We start from the raw sequence: 17,631 nt of genomic DNA on the forward strand, positions 1-17,631 counted from the left end.
GAGTTTTAGCTTTTTGTCTCGAAAATTTAAAATGGAGAGGACTTTTTATTCGAATGTTTTTAAGTTTTTAAGTCCCGATCATTGATAAAGCTGCCAAATTTTAATTACGGATTTGTTTCAGCTTTTTGTACCGACAAATGAAATCGATAAAGAACTTTGTGGTCGGGCGTGTTTTAGCTCTCTTTGTCCCAATATTGAATATGACAAGGAATTTTGTGTTCGGGTGTGTTTTAGACTTTTGTCCCGACCACTGAAAATGATGAGGTACTTTTGTGTTCGGCTATCTTTTAGTTTCTCCCCCTCCATTGAAATGGGCGAGGAAAATTGTATTTTAGTGAGTTTTAGCCTTTTGTCTCGAAAATTGAAAATTGAGAGGAGTTTGTATTCGGGTGGTTTAATTTTTACGTCCCGATTATTGATAAAGCTGCCAAATTTTGTTTACGGGTGTGTTTTAGCTTTTTCTCCCAACCAATGAAAATGATGAGGAACTTTGTGTTCGGTGTGTTTTAGCTTTTTTGTACCGACCATTGAAAATAATGAGGATCTTTGTGTTCGGATGTTTTAACTATTTTTTTGTCCCGACCATTAAAAATAATTAAGAACTTTGTGTTTGGATGTGTTTTTGCTTTTTTGCCCCGGCCATTCAAAATGATGATGAACTCGGTGTTCTGGTATGTTTTAGCTTTTTTGTCCCGACCATTGAAAATGATGAGGAATTTTGTGTTCGGGTGTGATCCAGCTTTTTTGTACCGACCATTGAAAATGATAAGGAACTTTGTGTTTGGGTGTGTTTCAGCTTTTTTGTCCCGACCATCGAAAATAATGAGGAACTTTGTGCTCGGATGTTTTAATTTTTTTTTGTCCCGACCATTAAAAACGATTAAGAACTTTGTGTTTCAGTGTGTTTTAGCTTTTTTGACCTGGCCATTCAAACTGATGAGGAACTCGGTGTTCTGGTATGTTTTAGCTTTTTTGTCCCGACCATTGAAAATGATGAAGAATTTTGTGATTGAGTGTGTTTCAGCTTTTTTGTATCGACCCTTGAAATTGATAAGGAACTTTGTGTTTGGGTGCGTTTTAGCTTTTTTGTCCCGACCAATGAAAATGATGAGGATTTTTGTGTTCGGGTGTGTTCCAGCTTTTTTGTACCGACCATTGAAAATGATAAGGAAATCTGTGTTCTGATGTGTTTCAGATTTTTTGTCCCGACCATCGAAAATAATGAGGAACTTTGTGCAAGATGTTTTAACTTTCTTTTTGTCCCGACCATTAAAAATGATTAAGAACTTTGTGTTTCAGTGTGTTTTAGCTTTTTGCCCCGGGACAAAAAAGATGAGGAGTTTTTTGTACCGACCATTGAAAATAATGAGGATTTTTATGTTCGGATGTTTTAACTATTTTTTTGTCCCGAACATTAAAAATAAATAAGAACTTTGTGTTTGGATGTGTTTTTGCTTTTTTGCCCCGGCCATTCAAACTCGGTGTTCTGGTATGTTTTAGCTTTTTTGTCCCGACCAAAGAAAATGATGATGATTTTTGTGTTCGGGTGTGTTCCAGCTTTTTTGTACCGACCATTGAAAATGATAAGGAACTTTGTGTTTGGGTATGTTTCAGCTTTTTTGTCCCGACCATCGAAAATAATGAGGAACTTTGTGCTCGGATGTTTTAACATTTTTTTTTGTCCCGACCATTAAAAACGGTTAAGAACTTTGTGTTTCAGTGTGTTTTAGCTTTTTTGCCCCGGCCATTCAAAATGATGAGGAACTCGGTGTTCTGGTATGTTTTAGCTTTTTTGCCCCGACCAAAGAAAATGATGAGGATTTTTGTGTTCGGGTGTGTTCCAGCTTTTTTGTACCGACCATTGTAAATGATAAGGATCTTTGTGTTTGGGTGTGTTTCAGCTTTTTTGTCCCGACCATCGAAAATAATGAGGAACTTTGTGCACTTTCTTTTTATAGATTTTTTTTTGGTCCCGACCATTAAAAATGATTAAGAACTTTGTGTTTCAGTGTGTTTTAGCTTTTTTGCCCCGGCCATTCAAAATGATGAGGAACTCGGTGTTCTGGTATGTTTTAGCTTTTTTGTCCCGACCAATGAAAATGATGAGAATTTTTGTGTTCGGGTGTGTTCCAGCTTTTTTGTACCGACCATTGAAATTGATAAGGAACTTTGTGTTTGGGTGTGTTTCAGCTTTTTTGTCCCGACCATCGAAAATAATGAGGAACTTTGTGCTCGGATGTTTTAACTTTTTTTTTTAGTCCCGACCATTAAAAACGATTAAGAACTTTGTGTTTCAGTGTGTTTTAGCTTTTTTGCCCCGGCCATTCAAAATGATGAGGAACTCGGTGTTCTGGTATGTTTTAGCTTTTTTGTCCCGACCAATGAAAATGATGAGGATTTTTGTGTTCGGGTGTGTTCCAGCTTTTTTGTACCGACCATTGAAAATGATACGGAACTTTGTGTGTGGGTGTGTTTCAGCTTTTTTGTCCCGACCATCGAAAAAAATGAGGAACTTTGTGCTCGGATGTTTTAACTTTTTTTTGTCCCGACCATTAAAAACGATTAAGAACTTTGTGTTTCAGTGTGTTTTAGCTTTTTTGCCCCGGCCATTCAAAATGATGAGGATTTTTGTGTTCGGGTGTGTTCCAGCTTTTTTGTACCGACCATTGAAAATGATAAGGAACTTTGTGTTTGGGTGATTTTCATTTTTTTTGTTCCGACCATCGAAAATAATGAGGACTTTTGTGTTTGGATGTTTTAACTATTTTTTTGTCCCGACCAAAAAAAACAATTAACAACTTTGTGTTTGGATGTGTTTTTGCTTTTTCGCCCCGGCCATTCAAACTCGGTGTTCTGGTATGTTTTAGCTTTTTCGTCCCGACCAATGAAAATGATGAGGATTTTTGTGTTCGGGTGTGTTCTAGCTTTTTTTTACCGACCATTGAAAATGATAAGGAACTTTGTGCTTGGGTGTGTTTCAGCTTTTTTGTCCCGAACATCGAAAATAATGAGGAACTTTGTGCTCGGATGTTTTAACTTTTTTTTGTCCCGACCATTAAAAACGATGAAGAACTTTGTGTTTCAGTGTGTTTTAGCTTTTTTGCCCCGGCCATTCAAAATGATGAGGAACTCGGTGTTCTGGTATGTTTTAGCTTTTTTGTCCCGACCAATGAAAATGATGAGGATTTTTGTGTTCGGGTGTGTTCCAGCCTTTTTGTACCGACCATTGAAAATGATAAGGAACTCTGTGTTTGGGTGTGTTTCAGCTTTTTTGTCCCGATCATCGAAAATAAAGAGGATCTTTGTGCTAGGATGTTTTAACGTTTTTTTGTCCCGACCATTAAAAATCATTAAGAACTTTGTGTTTCAGTGTGTTTTAGCTTTTTGCCCCGGCCATTCAAAATGATGAAGAACGCGGTGTTCTGGTATGTTTTGGCTTTTTTGTCCCAACCATTGAAAATTATGAAGAATTTTGTGTTCGGGTGTGTTTCAGCTTTTTTGTATCGACCATTGAAAATGATAAGGAACTTTGTGTTTGGGTTTGTTTCAGCTTTTTTGTCCCGACCTTTGAAAATGACAAGAAACTTTGTGTTCGGATGTGTTTGAGCGTTTTTGCCCCGACCATTGAAAATGATCAGGAAAATTGTGTTCGGGTGTGTTTTAGTTTTTTGGTCCCGACCATGAAAATGATTAAAAAAACTTTGTGGTCGGGTGTTTTAGCTTTTTTGTCCCAACCATTGAAAAAGTTGAGGAACTTTGTGTTAGTGTGTGTTTTAGCTATTTTGTCACAAACAATGAAATTGATGAAGATTTTTGTATTCGGGTGCATTTTAATTTTCTGTCCTGACCTTTGAAAAAGACGAGGAACTTAATATTAGGGTGTATTTTAGCTTTTTTGTCCTTCCGTTGAAAATGGCGAGAAAAATTGTATTTAGGCGAGTTTTAGCTTTTTGTCTCGAAAATTTAAAATGTGAGGACTTTTTATTCGAATGTTTTTAAGTTTTTATTTCCCGATCATTGATAAAGCTGCCGAATTTTAATTACGGATGTGTTTCAGCTTTTTGTACCGACCATTGAAATCGATAAAGAACTTTGTGGTCGGGTGTGGTTTAGCTCTCTTTGTCCCAATATTGAATATGACAAGGAACTTTGTGTTCGGGTGTGTTTTAGACTTTTGTCCCGACCACTGAAAATGATGAGGTACTTTTGTGTTCGGGTATTTTTTAGTTTTTCACCCCTCCATTGAAAACGGCGAGAAAAATTGTATTTTGGTGAGTTATAGCTTTTTGTCTCGAAAATTGAAAATTGAGAGGAGTTTGTTTCGGGTGGTTTAAGTTTTTACGTCCCGATTATTGAAAAAGCTGCCAAAATTTGTGTACGGGTGTGTTTTAGCGTTTTCTCCCAACCATTGAAAATGATGAGGAACTTTCTGTTCGGTGTGGGTTAGCTTTTTTGTACCGACCATTGAAAACAATGAGGAACTTTGTGTTCGGATGTTTTAACTGTTTTTTTGCCCGACCATTAAAAAGAATTAAGAACTTTGTGTTTGGATGTGTTCTTGCTTTTTTTTGCCCCGGCCATTCAAAATGATGAGGAACTCGGTGTTCTGGTATGTTTTAGCTTTTTGTCCCGACCATTGAAAATGATGAGGAATTTTGTGTTCGGGTGTGTTCCAGCTTTTTTGAACCGACCATTGAAAATGATAAGGAACTTTGTGTTTGGGTGATTTTCATTTTTTTTGTTCCGACCATCGAAAATAATGAGGAACTTTGTGCTCGGATGTTTTAACTATTTTTTTGTCCCGATCATTAAAAACGATTAAGAACTTTGTGTTTCAGTGTGTTTTAGCTTTTTTGCCCAGGCCATTCAAACTGATGAGGAACTCGGTGTTGTGGTATGTTTTAGCTTTTTTGTCCCGACCATTGAAAATGATGAAGAATTTTGTGATTGAGTGTGTTTCAGCTTTTTTGTATCGACCCTTGAAAATGATAAGGAACTTTGTGTTTGGGAGCGTTTCAGCTTTTTTGCCCCGACCATTGAAAATGGTGAGAAGTTTGATATTCGGAAGTGTTTTAGATGTTTTTCAGGTAATGATCATCGGAATGGATCGAGTCATATATCATATTGAAGCTTTTTAGTCTTGTTCAAATGACATGAATTTCTATCAAAAGTTGTTCCATTGTCGAGAAAAACCGGTTCTAGCCTAGTTTCGAGCAAGTGAAGCGATCGGGTAAGTTTTGTTTCTTATGAAAATTGGAAATTTAGGCTAAAAAACTTTGATTGAAGTAAACTAGTTTTGGAAGCTTCGCTTAGCGCTTCTTTGATAATAATACTTTTCGAAACAAATGAATTGACAAAAAAATTGTTCTCATTTTTTGTTCGTTAATAATTTTTGGTAAGACAACTTTTGTAGATTATACCTGGCTTAGTACCTTTACGTCCTTCATCAATTCACGCACACGAAACGCTTTTATTCCGAAGAAAAAGAAAACTTTTTCAAATGTTAATTTTTATGTGGTCGAAACATTCTGTGTTACTTGCACACCAACCGGCTATCCTTATTAATTCCTGGCTATCGAGACTAAACTCTAAAAAACTCATCCTAAATCATAACCACTTTATCAAATGAATATAATTTTTGTAGTTGATAATGTAACTTAGTTGACTGGCCTGCGAGTACTAGTGCACTGTAGAAGTCTCCGTCTTGCAGGATGGTCAGTTTGAGGGGAGTGAGGGTGAACCAGGGTCGAATGAAAGAGGACACTGGTGTCTCGAACAGAATAGAACACACTCCTAAAACCATTTTTCAAAAATTTGCTTGCGATACAGAAACAGGGTCATTATATTGCAAAACAGGGTCATTATATTGGTTTTGGGTAGCTCGCGAAGTCAGTTTGCTCAACCTAAAAGTCGACCTAAAAATTTCCGATTCTTTTTGAAAATCCGCTTATATCGAAAAAAAAAAATCCCAGAATTGCCAGGGGTAGGAAAAAGCGCCCAACTTTAATGATTTGAATGTAAATCAGGGACCAAAGTTAACATCCTACCCCCAGAGCCGTTTGGGGGGGGGGGGTGTTAACTTGGTTCTTAGTTAGAAATTTTCAGTCAATCAGAATCGAGCATTTTACATACAGTGCTTAACAAATTTAATGCGAATTAAGTGCTGGGGTGGAAGATCTTAACTTGATCCTAAATCAGTTCTAAGTTATCGGAACACATTTTGTTGAGTAAAAATATTTGTATGTGATGTATGTTCAAATTTAATTGGTTAAGTTCAACAAACCAAATAGGTTGGCGCCTGGATTGTATATTGAGAACTCCGCAATGATTGCTCTGGTGTCACTGTCCAGCCAACTGTTGTCAAATAGCCACTCTAACTTTTCTCTTGAGTTCAATTCAGACCCATCCAGCCTCACCACGTAGCCCCCTCCCCCATAAGTGTCAAACCAACCCATTAAGGGGTAACCCTGAAACACGCAAGTTCAGGATACACTGCACAATGTTTTCTTATATATGTATGGTATATTTTGGCGTTACCTTAGCATGTGTTCAAAAAAGAAAATCAAACATGAAGCTATATACAAACGTCGGATGAGCTTTGAGAAATCATCAGACAAGAGAAAATTTTCTCCTGAAGTTAAATTTTGCGGAACAACTCACTGAATTACCTCGCTAAATAATTAAAAGTTATACCCAGAGCACTTAAACCTCTGAATGGCTATTTAAACAAGCAGATACAAAATTGATCCATAACACTGCGGGATTCGAACCACCAACCTTTCGAGTGAAGTTCGTACATTGTATCAGCAAAATTAGTGGAATACTGACCTGTATCTCACTTGCGTCGGTGTACTGGAACGCCTCGTAGAAGCAGGGGTCATTTTCAGAAGAGGGTTTCCACTCCTCACAGAAATGTCCTTTCTCTTCAGCCCAGAACGTATAGGGCACAGAACATGACCTCAAGTTCCCTTCTATTGGATTCTTACAAAGACCTTAAAACAATTCAACAATGCAATACAATGTTAAACTCAAAACGCGTCGGAATTTAGAGACCACTCAGAAAATGTATTCATTCTGAAAAAATGTATTTCATTGTTCCTGCAAAACATGTTCAGATGGTATTTTTCCTCTTCGAACTGTTTTTCACTTTTATATCAGCGTTATTAGAGCCCTATATTAACTTACATATAAATAACATTTAAATATTTTCGAGCAGTTTCATTGTATTGCGTTATTTAAATAAATTGACAAACCACGTCGACAATTTTACTGCCTGGGAGGGCACCATTGGACCTACAGGTACTTCGTTCACAGGTATCTGAGAAGGAACAAGCTAACCTTTCTTCACTCTGACTTGTCGTATGATCGCGTATCCGAGGACGAAGTTGATCTTGTCGTCCAGGTGGCTGAAGAGACCGTAGGGGTTGCTCCTGTTGCCTCCCCTTAGCCCCCCGTACCACTTCTGCACGAAAAGATTGGGCAGGAAGTTGTTCATCAGGTACTCTTTGATGTGATCTATGCGACGGATCTACGAAAATGGAAGAAAGCTCAAGTAACAGCTACTAGTCTAATTAAAATCCGTGCATAGTCTGCATCCCGGGGCATTTTTTTCAAAGTGAAATTGTGTATTAGGGGTTCAAACATTTAAGCAACTGACAGTACAAAAAACTATGATTTCTGAATAGCAGATTTGGGAATGAATACGGCATTCTGATTGGCTGAGATAACTTCCACACATAACTGCCACCGCGAGCGATGATTCTCCTTTCAATGCTTACTTTGTAATAAAAAATTAGGGTAGCTAGTGCTTGTTAGTTGTTATATGAAAAGTAACTGACCTCATTAAGTCGTGGAAATCGCTGTCCTTCGAATACGTATTTGATCTGATCGTGCAGTCGGGAGGTGTTGTCGTCCCGCTCAGTGTAGATGACGGCATACACGAAACTGACTAGGACCAGATAGAATGCCACACTAATCAGCACCCCGTCCAACCTATTACATTGTATAAGCACTGAGTTATTATTAACCAAAGAGGCCTAGAGATAAATAACAATCTGCATTAAAATCATACGTTTCACTGTGAACTTTCTTGCGACGTACCTTAAGAAATGATAAAGTTGTAAAAACGATAAATGATAATTCAGGTTTTTGTAATTTCGTGTTTCGAGCATTGAATTCATGAAAAAGAAAAAACTGTTCTTTTTTTGATTAATTTGGCAGCCCGATTAGGATGAAACAACCTCCGTTGTTGTTACCTTTTCTGGGTGTACTGTTCTTCTTTGATGGTCTTCAGAACACTCTTCTTTTGTGCACCCACCTTCCCTTTGCTGTGAGACGGCAGGTATGAAGCTGAATCAAATTATTCAACAACTATGAGACTCAAAGAAGTGGCATTTAAAAAATATATTAGACTCCTCGTACAGTGATGTTTGCCAATATACTCCTCATTGTGTTCCAGCTCCACAAAACCCAGTCTGTCCAGCGCGTTGTTCTGGATGGAATCTTCCTCCGCAGACTCGGATTCTTGCATCATTTTGGACCTCTTCGGTTTGCAAACCATCGAGTAGAAGACGGCGATGGCCAGAATCTACAAACACCACGTGTGAATATGAAACATAGAATGAAACACCCAAGAAATGCATTTTTTGTAACTCAATTCTTTAAGCTCAAGTAATATACTCATCGGCGCGAAAGAGCACTATTTAAAAAAAAGAACATTATGTTTAACTTCCCCTATCTCCCACCCTTAAACTCGGCGTTGGCTCGTCGTCGCCTTATAAAGATTTCAGTTATATTCGTTTCCGACGCGTTTACCATCTCATTTACAATTCTATTTTTGTTCTCATTTGACGCTGCAAAAATTTGGGAAATGAGATTAAAACGCAGAATGCACAGCTCCAAAGCGTGTTTAGAGAGGAGTGTGTAGAATAGATCCGAATAAACGAGATCAGAGTATGGTTTACTTTGATTGGCTGGACGAGGATGATGGAGACGAAGATGGATCCTACCATGCTCACCACCCACGCCGATATCTTCGTCCTCCGCTGTGCAATCGCTGAAACACAGTAAATTGTCAGGAAAAAAATGACCGCTCACTTTGCTAGCAATTTTTCTACAGGTGCTCATGTGCAGGTTCTATAATTTTATAAACTTTTATAGTTTTTTTTTTGAAATTTGAAAAATTCCAATGATTTTTGTTTAAACTGAGGTTCAACTAAAATGAATTTGTGAATATTTTGTACGTCTCCATCATTGAGACACAAGCGTTCAATCTGTGTTAACAAGCAAACTAACATCCCCCTGCTGGGCTGGATATATTGATTGAGACCAGGAGAAGATATGCAGTGCATGAAATTGCCACCAGGAATGCCACAGTCCAGGCCAGGGCCAGCAGTTTTTGGGGGAACACGAAGCCCCTCACTCGCACTATTCGCATATCCACCTCGTGTAGCACGTCCTCAAGCTTACGCTCCGTCTGCAAAAAATGGAAAAAATTATAGCAGAAGATTTTCTATATGGTACGAATCGTTCTTTTGTTCATCATTTTATATTGCACCTTGTTTTTAATCCTCAAATCTTGATGTTTTGAAACAAAAATAATCTTTGCTTAAGCATTCGTCAAAAACATTGAGATAAATAAATCCCTTCGTTACCTTATAAAAACCTGGAAATTAGATCTGAACTTAAAATCTTGGCTATTTCAGATCTTGTCCAAACATGGTCTATGTTTCGTTGGGACATGCATGGACATGTCTGAATCAGGACTGAGGCAGGTATGGATTTTGTCACAAATGCGAGCCTGCCCAAGGCCAGATTCAGACCTGGACCATACACAGGTCAGATCTGCTCAGGTCTGCGCGGATCTCACCCAGATCTGACTCATGTATGGTCCAGGTCTGAATCTGGCCTTGAGCAGACCTGCATTTGTGATAAAAATCCATACCTGCCTCAGTCCTTATTCAGACTTGTCCATGTCTAAACGAAATATGGACCATGTTTGGACAAGATCTGAAATATACACGATTTTAAGAAGCTTAGATTGATTTCCAGGTTTTTTGATTTGGATGATTTTTTCGACTAACTAAAATTCATCCGAATCTCACTTAAGTCCATCCAAATCTCACTTAAATCTGTCTGAGTGTCCCTTAAATTCATTTCAAAGAAACCGGAGCAGATCATTTTAAATGTCTAAAAATCCGTTTTGAATCGATTCAAGTTGGTTTTTTTTAACAAATACGGCAAAAAACATTCTACTTAAAAAAATACTTGAAATATCTTATCCACAATTTTAAAAAAAAAACACATGCCAAATGTTAAAGAATTCAAAAAAAAAATGGTCCACATAAATCAGACTTTGAGCTCGCAAATATGAAATGACATTATAGAAAGTTATCATTAAATATTGGAGATTGGGCAAAAATCTATGTAACAAATCAAGAAATTGTTCGAGTTTTGAGCTCAAAAAAATGCAACAAAATTATAGAAAATATTTATTTTAAATCAGATTTTAGTATAAATCTAAAAAAAACGAGACAAAATTCAAAATAAATCAGATTCAACAGTCAAATTGAGTCAAATTTTCTTGGCTATTTTTACCGAAAGTGAGACGCGTAAAAAACTTGAAATTCAGTTAGAAAATTTCAAACAAAAATTCAACTAGGTCTTTGAGCATGTATGTTGCAGTTCAGGACAGATATGCAGTCTGACAACGAACTGATAGCACTGGGCATTTGAGTATTTTTCTTTTTTTTTGTTACATTATATTTTTGTATCATCCAGGTTGCATGTATCATATAAGTGGCACTTCAGGACAGATATGAAATTTCACAACGAATGGATTAACAGCGGACATATCTGTATTTCTTTTTGTATTTCTGTACATTTTTTGTATTGATTTCGGTACAGGTTTTGTTTGAGCAAAAGAAAATTCGTACGGGTGTTCTCATAACGTGTGTTTTGTATATCCTCTCTCGTTTCACCAACGGTTTGGTTTGAAAAATGATTATTTTTGCAGAATGCGGCAGAAGTCTGATGCTATATTATATAATTCATTGAATTACTTTGTTTTTGTTCACGCATGTTTTCGAGATTGACCGACTTTTCACTACCTTTTCAGCTGAACAAGCTACCATTTTGCTAGTTTAAAACAGCCAGATAAAATGAACAAAACTGGAAGTTTCAAACTCGTTTTTCTCAAATTAAGTTATATTTCGCTAAAAAAAGATGAGGACAAAAGTTGACTGAAATTTTACCGCAGCTTTTTTTTGCTAAGTTTCAAACCACAACTAGACCCTTAAACGGGTAAATTCATTTGGTTCAAAATTAGGAAGGCAAACAAGATCAATTGTAGTTATTCCTACATCAAATGACCCTCATTACCGGTTTTTTTTTAACTATCTAAATTGACTCGTTTTAAGGGTGTTATTTTTGTTCAAAAAATTGCAAAAATAATAGCACCGTAAAAAAGCTGGAAACATCCTGCCAATTTTCGTCCTTATCTTTTTGGTCACATATAACTGAATGTGAGAAAAAAAGTTTTGAAAAATCTGATTTAGTACATTTTATCCCGTTGTTTTAAACCATCACTATAGTAGCTAGTTGAGCTCAAAATTTTAGTGAAAATTCAATAAATCGCAAAAACCTGCGTGAACTAAAAACAACCATATTCAATGAATTAAATCATCAAAACTTGGCAAATTTTTGCTGCACACTGCAAAAAAGAATCACGTCAAAAACCCAAATGCATGAGAAACGAGAGAGTGTATAATTGTATAATTGTATAAATTTGAGAGTAAGTGACCTTGATAGCTTCTGTGTCTGCGTTCTCTCCCCAGATCTCTAGCATCAGTTTGTTCACTTCCAATTCAGCCTCCACCAGAGAAAGTCGTGCTTCTGAGCGTCCCGAAAAGCTAGTGGTTGATCTCCCATAACATAAATAGAAATTAAGACAGGGACACTTTTAGACAAAGACATGAACCGACATGCGGTCTATTGCTGAAAAATATGGTTAAGTTAACGGGCGTATGTGAATCAAAACCAAAACCAATTTATTTCAGTTATGACAAAGTAATCGAAGATTGAGAACAGGGGCGGATCTAGTATTTTGTCGAGTGGGGGAGGGGGCAGATCGGCTCTTCCAAATCGGCTTTCCCAAGTCACAATAAAGACCCTATTTTGACACACTTTTCTGCGCAGCTGGCAACATTTTAAAAAAGCAGGTCAAAAAAGACGTTTTTGGACCCTTTTTGGAAAATTTTGGCTCTTTGGTACTATTTTAAAAAATCCATTTTGACTGACCTACCCTAAAATTTTCTAAAAGCCGCGTAGGAATCAGTATATACTAATTTTGAGGGGAGAATGCGCGCCGAAAAATCGCAATTTTTGGTTAATATTTTCCAAGAAGTGTCCAGTTTTTGGCAAATTTTGCGCAAAAAATCGCGATTTTTTGGCGCGCGCTTTCCCTTCAAAATTAATATATATTGCCGCTTTTCGAAAACTTTAGGGCCAGTCAGTCAAAATAGATTTCTCAAAATAGTAACGAAGGAGGCTGGAACCTTTGGGTCCGCTGAGGGTCAAATCCCTAAGAGGGTGGGGCGTCCTCTAAATCTGCTTACTGATTGAGAGGTTGATTCTTAAAATGTAGCACAAATAAGTACCCAGTGTCAGAAGAATGACACAATTCTGGCGACACTCCATTCATTAAAGAACTCCTTCTGCTCTCTTGGGCTCCAGAATAACCAGCAATTGCTGATTCTCCAGTAGAAATTGGCTCGCACGGGTTGTTGATTCCATCGGCTCTGCAATAAGCAAAAAGGACAGGAGTATTAGAGTCAATTTGCTTTAATATCTTAATTCACTGTTTTGACAATTACTGTTTTAGCTCAGTAAGAATGCACATAAAAAAACCAACAGAGGGTCTATCTCATTATATCGTTATGTCCATGATGTCATACCCTGTTTTACGAGTGAAGTGTTCTCCTTCGAGTAATTTAAAATACAGCGTGTCATCCGCTTGGAGCAAGCGGTGCCTTGTCGGTGCCTGTGCTTTTTCCCACGTTTAGGTTTTGCAGAAACTCCAAACCTGCTTTTATTTGCTCTGAGTTTTTTTTGATTTCCGATTGTGTAGCTATTGTTCCCATCGGTGTAGCCATTGGCGCTTTATGGGTTAGCGTTAGTTTTGGTTTGATGCTTGTTTTTCCTTTTGTCATTGGCATAAATGGAATTGCATTTCAAAAACTGGAGGGAAGTGTACTGGTGTTCACTCTTATAGATGGTATAGTAGAAGCTCTTGTTTGTGGGGGTGTTTTCTTCGTGTTCTGATTTTTGTTAGCCGGTTCTTGCTTCGCCGACGAAGAAGTGTAAATGTCAGATTCCACAATGGGTCTTGGAGGAAGTTAAAGATTTTTCCTCGTGGCTTTGCAATTTCGCCCGACCTTTTGCTATGATGCCTGGCTTCGTTTTTTTTTGTTGTGGCCTTTCTTTTCTCTTCTGTTCTCTTGCTGGATCCTTCGACCAAGTGGTTTGCTCTTTTAAACTGTTTCTAATTTTTTGTCAATTCCGCTGTTATGTCCCTGTCTTTAGTTAGATCCTTGATAGATCCTTGGTCCATTTGGTTGCCTTTTGCCCATGTGCTATTTTGGGTCGTTTTTCTCTGTGGTATTTTGGCTTCTTCTTGACGTACTGCCCTCCACAAAGTCGCTTACTTGGATAGGTCTACAACTCCCGTAATTTTTTAGGTCTGGTTTCGCATAGCCACTATTCCTAAGAAGTCTGAGTTATTTCCCAAATTTTTGTACCCATACTGTGCGTAGTGTGTAAGTGAAAATCTTTCCGTCATGGGTATTGACTTTTTGCTGGAAAGTGGTTAGTCCTTTGTTTTTTGAGCTAACCAAATGTTTTTTCTGTCTACCTGTTTTATACGTTGAAGTAATTTTTTTCTGATGTTTTCACTGAACTTTCAAATCTCTGTTGCAAGGTAAGCTTTATTTTTGTATTCCTCGAACTACGGTACTCATTTTCGTCAAGGTCCAAGTTGACAATCTCGGGGTGGCTATCCCTCGGGACCCGGCATCGAATGACTACTTAGTCCTCCTACCAGCACTTCCTGTCGTACATTTGCTTCAGTGTTAGGTGTGGTCACTCTAAAGTCTTATGATCTGAAAATGCAGTCAATTTAATGTTGTCCCAACTCACATTGTTTTGGTTGCTTAGGGTTGCCAAATTTGACTAATGTTTTTTTTTCGCCTACACATCAACATTTCGAATGGTCAAATCTCTGTACCAGCTTGTGAGATGATCTCTAGGGTTTTGATTAGTTCCGCTACATCAAAACTCATTTTATAAGGCTTTTCTTTGGGTCTATTCTGATGATTCTTAATCAGAAACTTCAAGGTTTGTTTGTGTTAAGCGTTGTACTAATCGTAATGGCCTGAAGAAATTCAACTGGTGCGAAAACTTATCTACTTCATGTTTTCTTTGCAGTAGAGTTAAAATTTTTTCAACCTTAATGTCCATTATTGGTTGAACTTACTTTTTGTTAGAAACCCGTTATTCATTTTGTATCTTTGCATGAATTCGATTGCCGTAACAGCGGTTGTGTGTGCCACTACTTCAGTTGTCGTGTACTATGGAAAACTATCCACCGCTGCCAAAGTGTTCGCTTGTAAAATTTTACCCCGTTCCCTACAATCTTTGCAAGGCTGCCCCTGGCCCATCGCTACGATACGGGGAAAACATTTACCATTCGAAATTACACCATGGCGTCGGTTTCCCTGATTTGTGTAGGAATCACCACCCTGTAGTCGCTGATCAAACAATCGTCCCGGGCACTTAACGGATTTCTGATGTTGTAAAATTAAGAGCCTTATGAGTTTTTATGGCTTACCAATTGTGTGAGGCCACTGAGATGAATCGCTGTCCCAGAATTCATAGTTTCCACTTAGAGTTGTATCTTTTTTCGTCGTACTTCCAGTATTGTTTGTTATCGTTGGTGGTTTTTCAGTGTCCATTCACAGTACGTTCAACGTCGATTCATTAAGTGTTAATACATGTTCACTGACGTTTCTTCCGTTGCTACACCTGCTGATTACCTGACCGTCGAAATGTAGTTGTTTTTCGTTGATGCGCTGTTATTTCATGTAGGGAAATGTTTTTGCACTTCGATTATTTAGTGTTTTATCGTCTAGATCAAGAAAAATCTTTCTTTTTTATTTTTGCTCGGTCATCTCTCTCGTCTCGTTCTTGATGCCGTCTTTCGATCTCTGTCATACTTGTTCCCTTTTCTCTGTTTTCATCCATATGTATTATCTATCTAGGCGAGTCTTTCTGGTCTCGTACTCTTCCCAGTTGTTTCGCGATCTGAGCTGCATTACTGGCTGGCCTATGTTTTTTCCTGGTTGAGTTTTGTGTCTGCGTCCCCTTCTTAGTGTCTTGGCTTCTCTTTTTTTTCTGTCTGCTTCTCGTTTTTGTTCCGACTTTCGATACGAAAGTAACGGAATATTTGTGCTCGGGGTGGGTTTTTTTTTCTTCAGACAAATTTCGACTTTTTAACTAGCCATTTTTGACGGAATTTTCTTACATCATTCGAAATAAAAAAATTGTTGTCCTGAGCTTAAATTTGAAAAGATATTTCACCTGTGATCATTTTGCGTAAAGTTATGATGGTTTAAAGATTGCCATTTTGGCCATTTTGACCAATTTGGGACAATTAACGCGCGATATAATTCGCGCTATTAACGCGTAAGCGGAGATTTAATCCGTCTTATAAATCGTTCCAAATTGGTTGAAAGAAGCTTATTTGCCATAATTGATTTGTTACAAGGAACGAAATCTATCTTTTTGTACTTTATATGGCGTGTGGGGGGATATTTTTCATAAAAAATTTCAAATTTAAAAAAAAATTCATTTTATTTTATTTCATTTCATTTTTTATGTTATTACTGCCGATCCATAAACTTTAAAAGGCAGTCGGAACATTCAGGGCTTCGCCCTGATACGAGCACTCTTGTTCTACTTTAGCGACAATGGTTTTTGCTACTGCTTTAATTGTGGCAGTCCCCGGTTTGAGAAGACCCTGGCTTATTGTTCCGACTTTCGATACGAAAGTAACGGAATATTTGTGCTCGGGGTGGGTTTTTTTTCTTCAGACAAATTTCGACTGTTTAACTAGCCATTTTTGACGGAATTTTTTATGTCATTCGAAAGGTATTGTTGTCCTGAGCTTAAATTTGAAAAGATATTTTACCTGTGATCATTTTTCGTAAAGTTACGGGGTCTTAAAGATTGCCATTTTGGCCGATTTGGGACAACTAACGCGCGATATATTTCGCGCTATTAACGCGTAAGCGGAGAGTTAATCCGTCTTAGAAATCGTTCCAAATTGGTTGAAAGAAGCTTATTTGCCATAATTGATTTGTTACAAGGAGCGAAATCTATCCTTTTGTACTTAATATGGCGTGTGGGGGGATGATTTTCATTAAAAAATTCAAATTTTAGAAAAAACAAATTTCATTTTGTTTTGTTTCCTTTAATTGCTTAAATGTTATTACTGCTCCATAAACATTAAAAGGCGGTCGGAACATTCAAGGCTTCGCCCTGATACGAGCAGTCTTGTTTCGCATTTATATTTTATCTTCATTTGTTCTGTGTTTGTTTGGATGTCAACTGTTTTGTCATTGATATCCATAATTTATCAGCAAAATATGTGTATTACTTCATGTTTTGGAGGTTAACATATTGTGTTGAATTTCAAAATGGTAGCTGACTGTTTCATTGAAACGCTTAGAACGAAGTCAAGTTGTTGACGCTGCTCTTCACGATTGTCAGTCAAACTCTATGGTGCTTAACTCCGATTGGCTATTTTGTTTTGCTATAAAATTATTAACTTTTCTAGCTTCGAAATAGATGCGGTAAGTCTTGCAACTTAAAAACTCTCATCAAAATTGCTGTCAATAGCGCCGGGCTGACTGGACTCTTTGATATAAAATCAATTAATCTCATTTTCAGTCCCGGCAAATTTTTTATGTTAAAGCTGGAAGAAAAGTCGGTCAATCAATATAGTTAGCCGCGATTGTACTGCGGTTGTATTTTCCGATGCTTGACGATGAGAAAAGAGCTTGATGATCGGTAATTATTGTTAAAACTCTTACTTATAAACCTTATTTGAGGTAATATAGCAACAAGACTACACTTAATAAATCCAATTTGTTTGTAAGAGTGCTTTCCTTCATAATTCTTTAAAAAATTTAAGCGTACGAGGTTGAAATCCAACCTTCAATTGAGTATTGTTCCAATGTTGCGCTCAACCCAACAGTTGACGCCTTGTTTCTATGTTTTTGTCGAAATGTTTATATTCGCTGATTTCAGCCAATACTCTGTTGATTCTTTTGAATGTTGGTTTGTGATTCCACTCCCATTAGAAATTATTATTTTCCTTATTTTTAGCAGCGGTCTGAGTGGTGCTGTTAAGCAGCCAGCATTTAAATATAGATTGGCAAGTGGTGTTTTGATCCTCTCAAAAGACTTTTTTTTGTTGTTTGTATATCTTGGGAGATTATAAGTTTTAAATTGACGCCATTTTTGTTAATTAACAGTTTTGTCTCGTCTGCATTATTGTTGAATCCTATCCACTCT

At 37.4% G+C, this 17,631-nt stretch overlaps 2 protein-coding genes across 2 annotated transcripts in view; both read right to left on the reverse strand.

Moving 5' to 3' along the window:
• LOC134844539 (3'(2'),5'-bisphosphate nucleotidase 1-like) overlaps positions 1–17,631 on the reverse strand; it is a 553,428-nt gene that overhangs the window by 512,925 nt on the left and 22,872 nt on the right. The gene's annotated exons all lie outside the window — the stretch shown is intronic.
• Positions 1–17,631, reverse strand: part of LOC134844962 (uncharacterized) — a 161,774-nt gene that overhangs the window by 44,569 nt on the left and 99,574 nt on the right. Inside the window, exons 43-53 of the mRNA XM_063861788.1 lie at positions 12,656–12,797; positions 11,801–11,923; positions 9,295–9,475; positions 8,964–9,055; positions 8,422–8,587; positions 8,256–8,349; positions 7,839–7,992; positions 7,339–7,528; positions 6,829–6,992; positions 6,284–6,467; positions 5,671–5,793 (exon numbers count right to left, since the gene is read on the reverse strand). Coding sequence (XP_063717858.1) covers positions 5,671–5,793; positions 6,284–6,467; positions 6,829–6,992; positions 7,339–7,528; positions 7,839–7,992; positions 8,256–8,349; positions 8,422–8,587; positions 8,964–9,055; positions 9,295–9,475; positions 11,801–11,923; positions 12,656–12,797 — 1,613 coding nt within the window. The remainder of the gene's footprint in view (positions 1–5,670; positions 5,794–6,283; positions 6,468–6,828; positions 6,993–7,338; positions 7,529–7,838; positions 7,993–8,255; positions 8,350–8,421; positions 8,588–8,963; positions 9,056–9,294; positions 9,476–11,800; positions 11,924–12,655; positions 12,798–17,631) is intronic.

Source organism: Symsagittifera roscoffensis, chromosome 4 (genome assembly GCF_963678635.1).
Source record: "Symsagittifera roscoffensis chromosome 4, txSymRosc1.1, whole genome shotgun sequence".
NCBI lineage: Eukaryota > Metazoa > Xenacoelomorpha > Acoela > Convolutidae > Symsagittifera > Symsagittifera roscoffensis.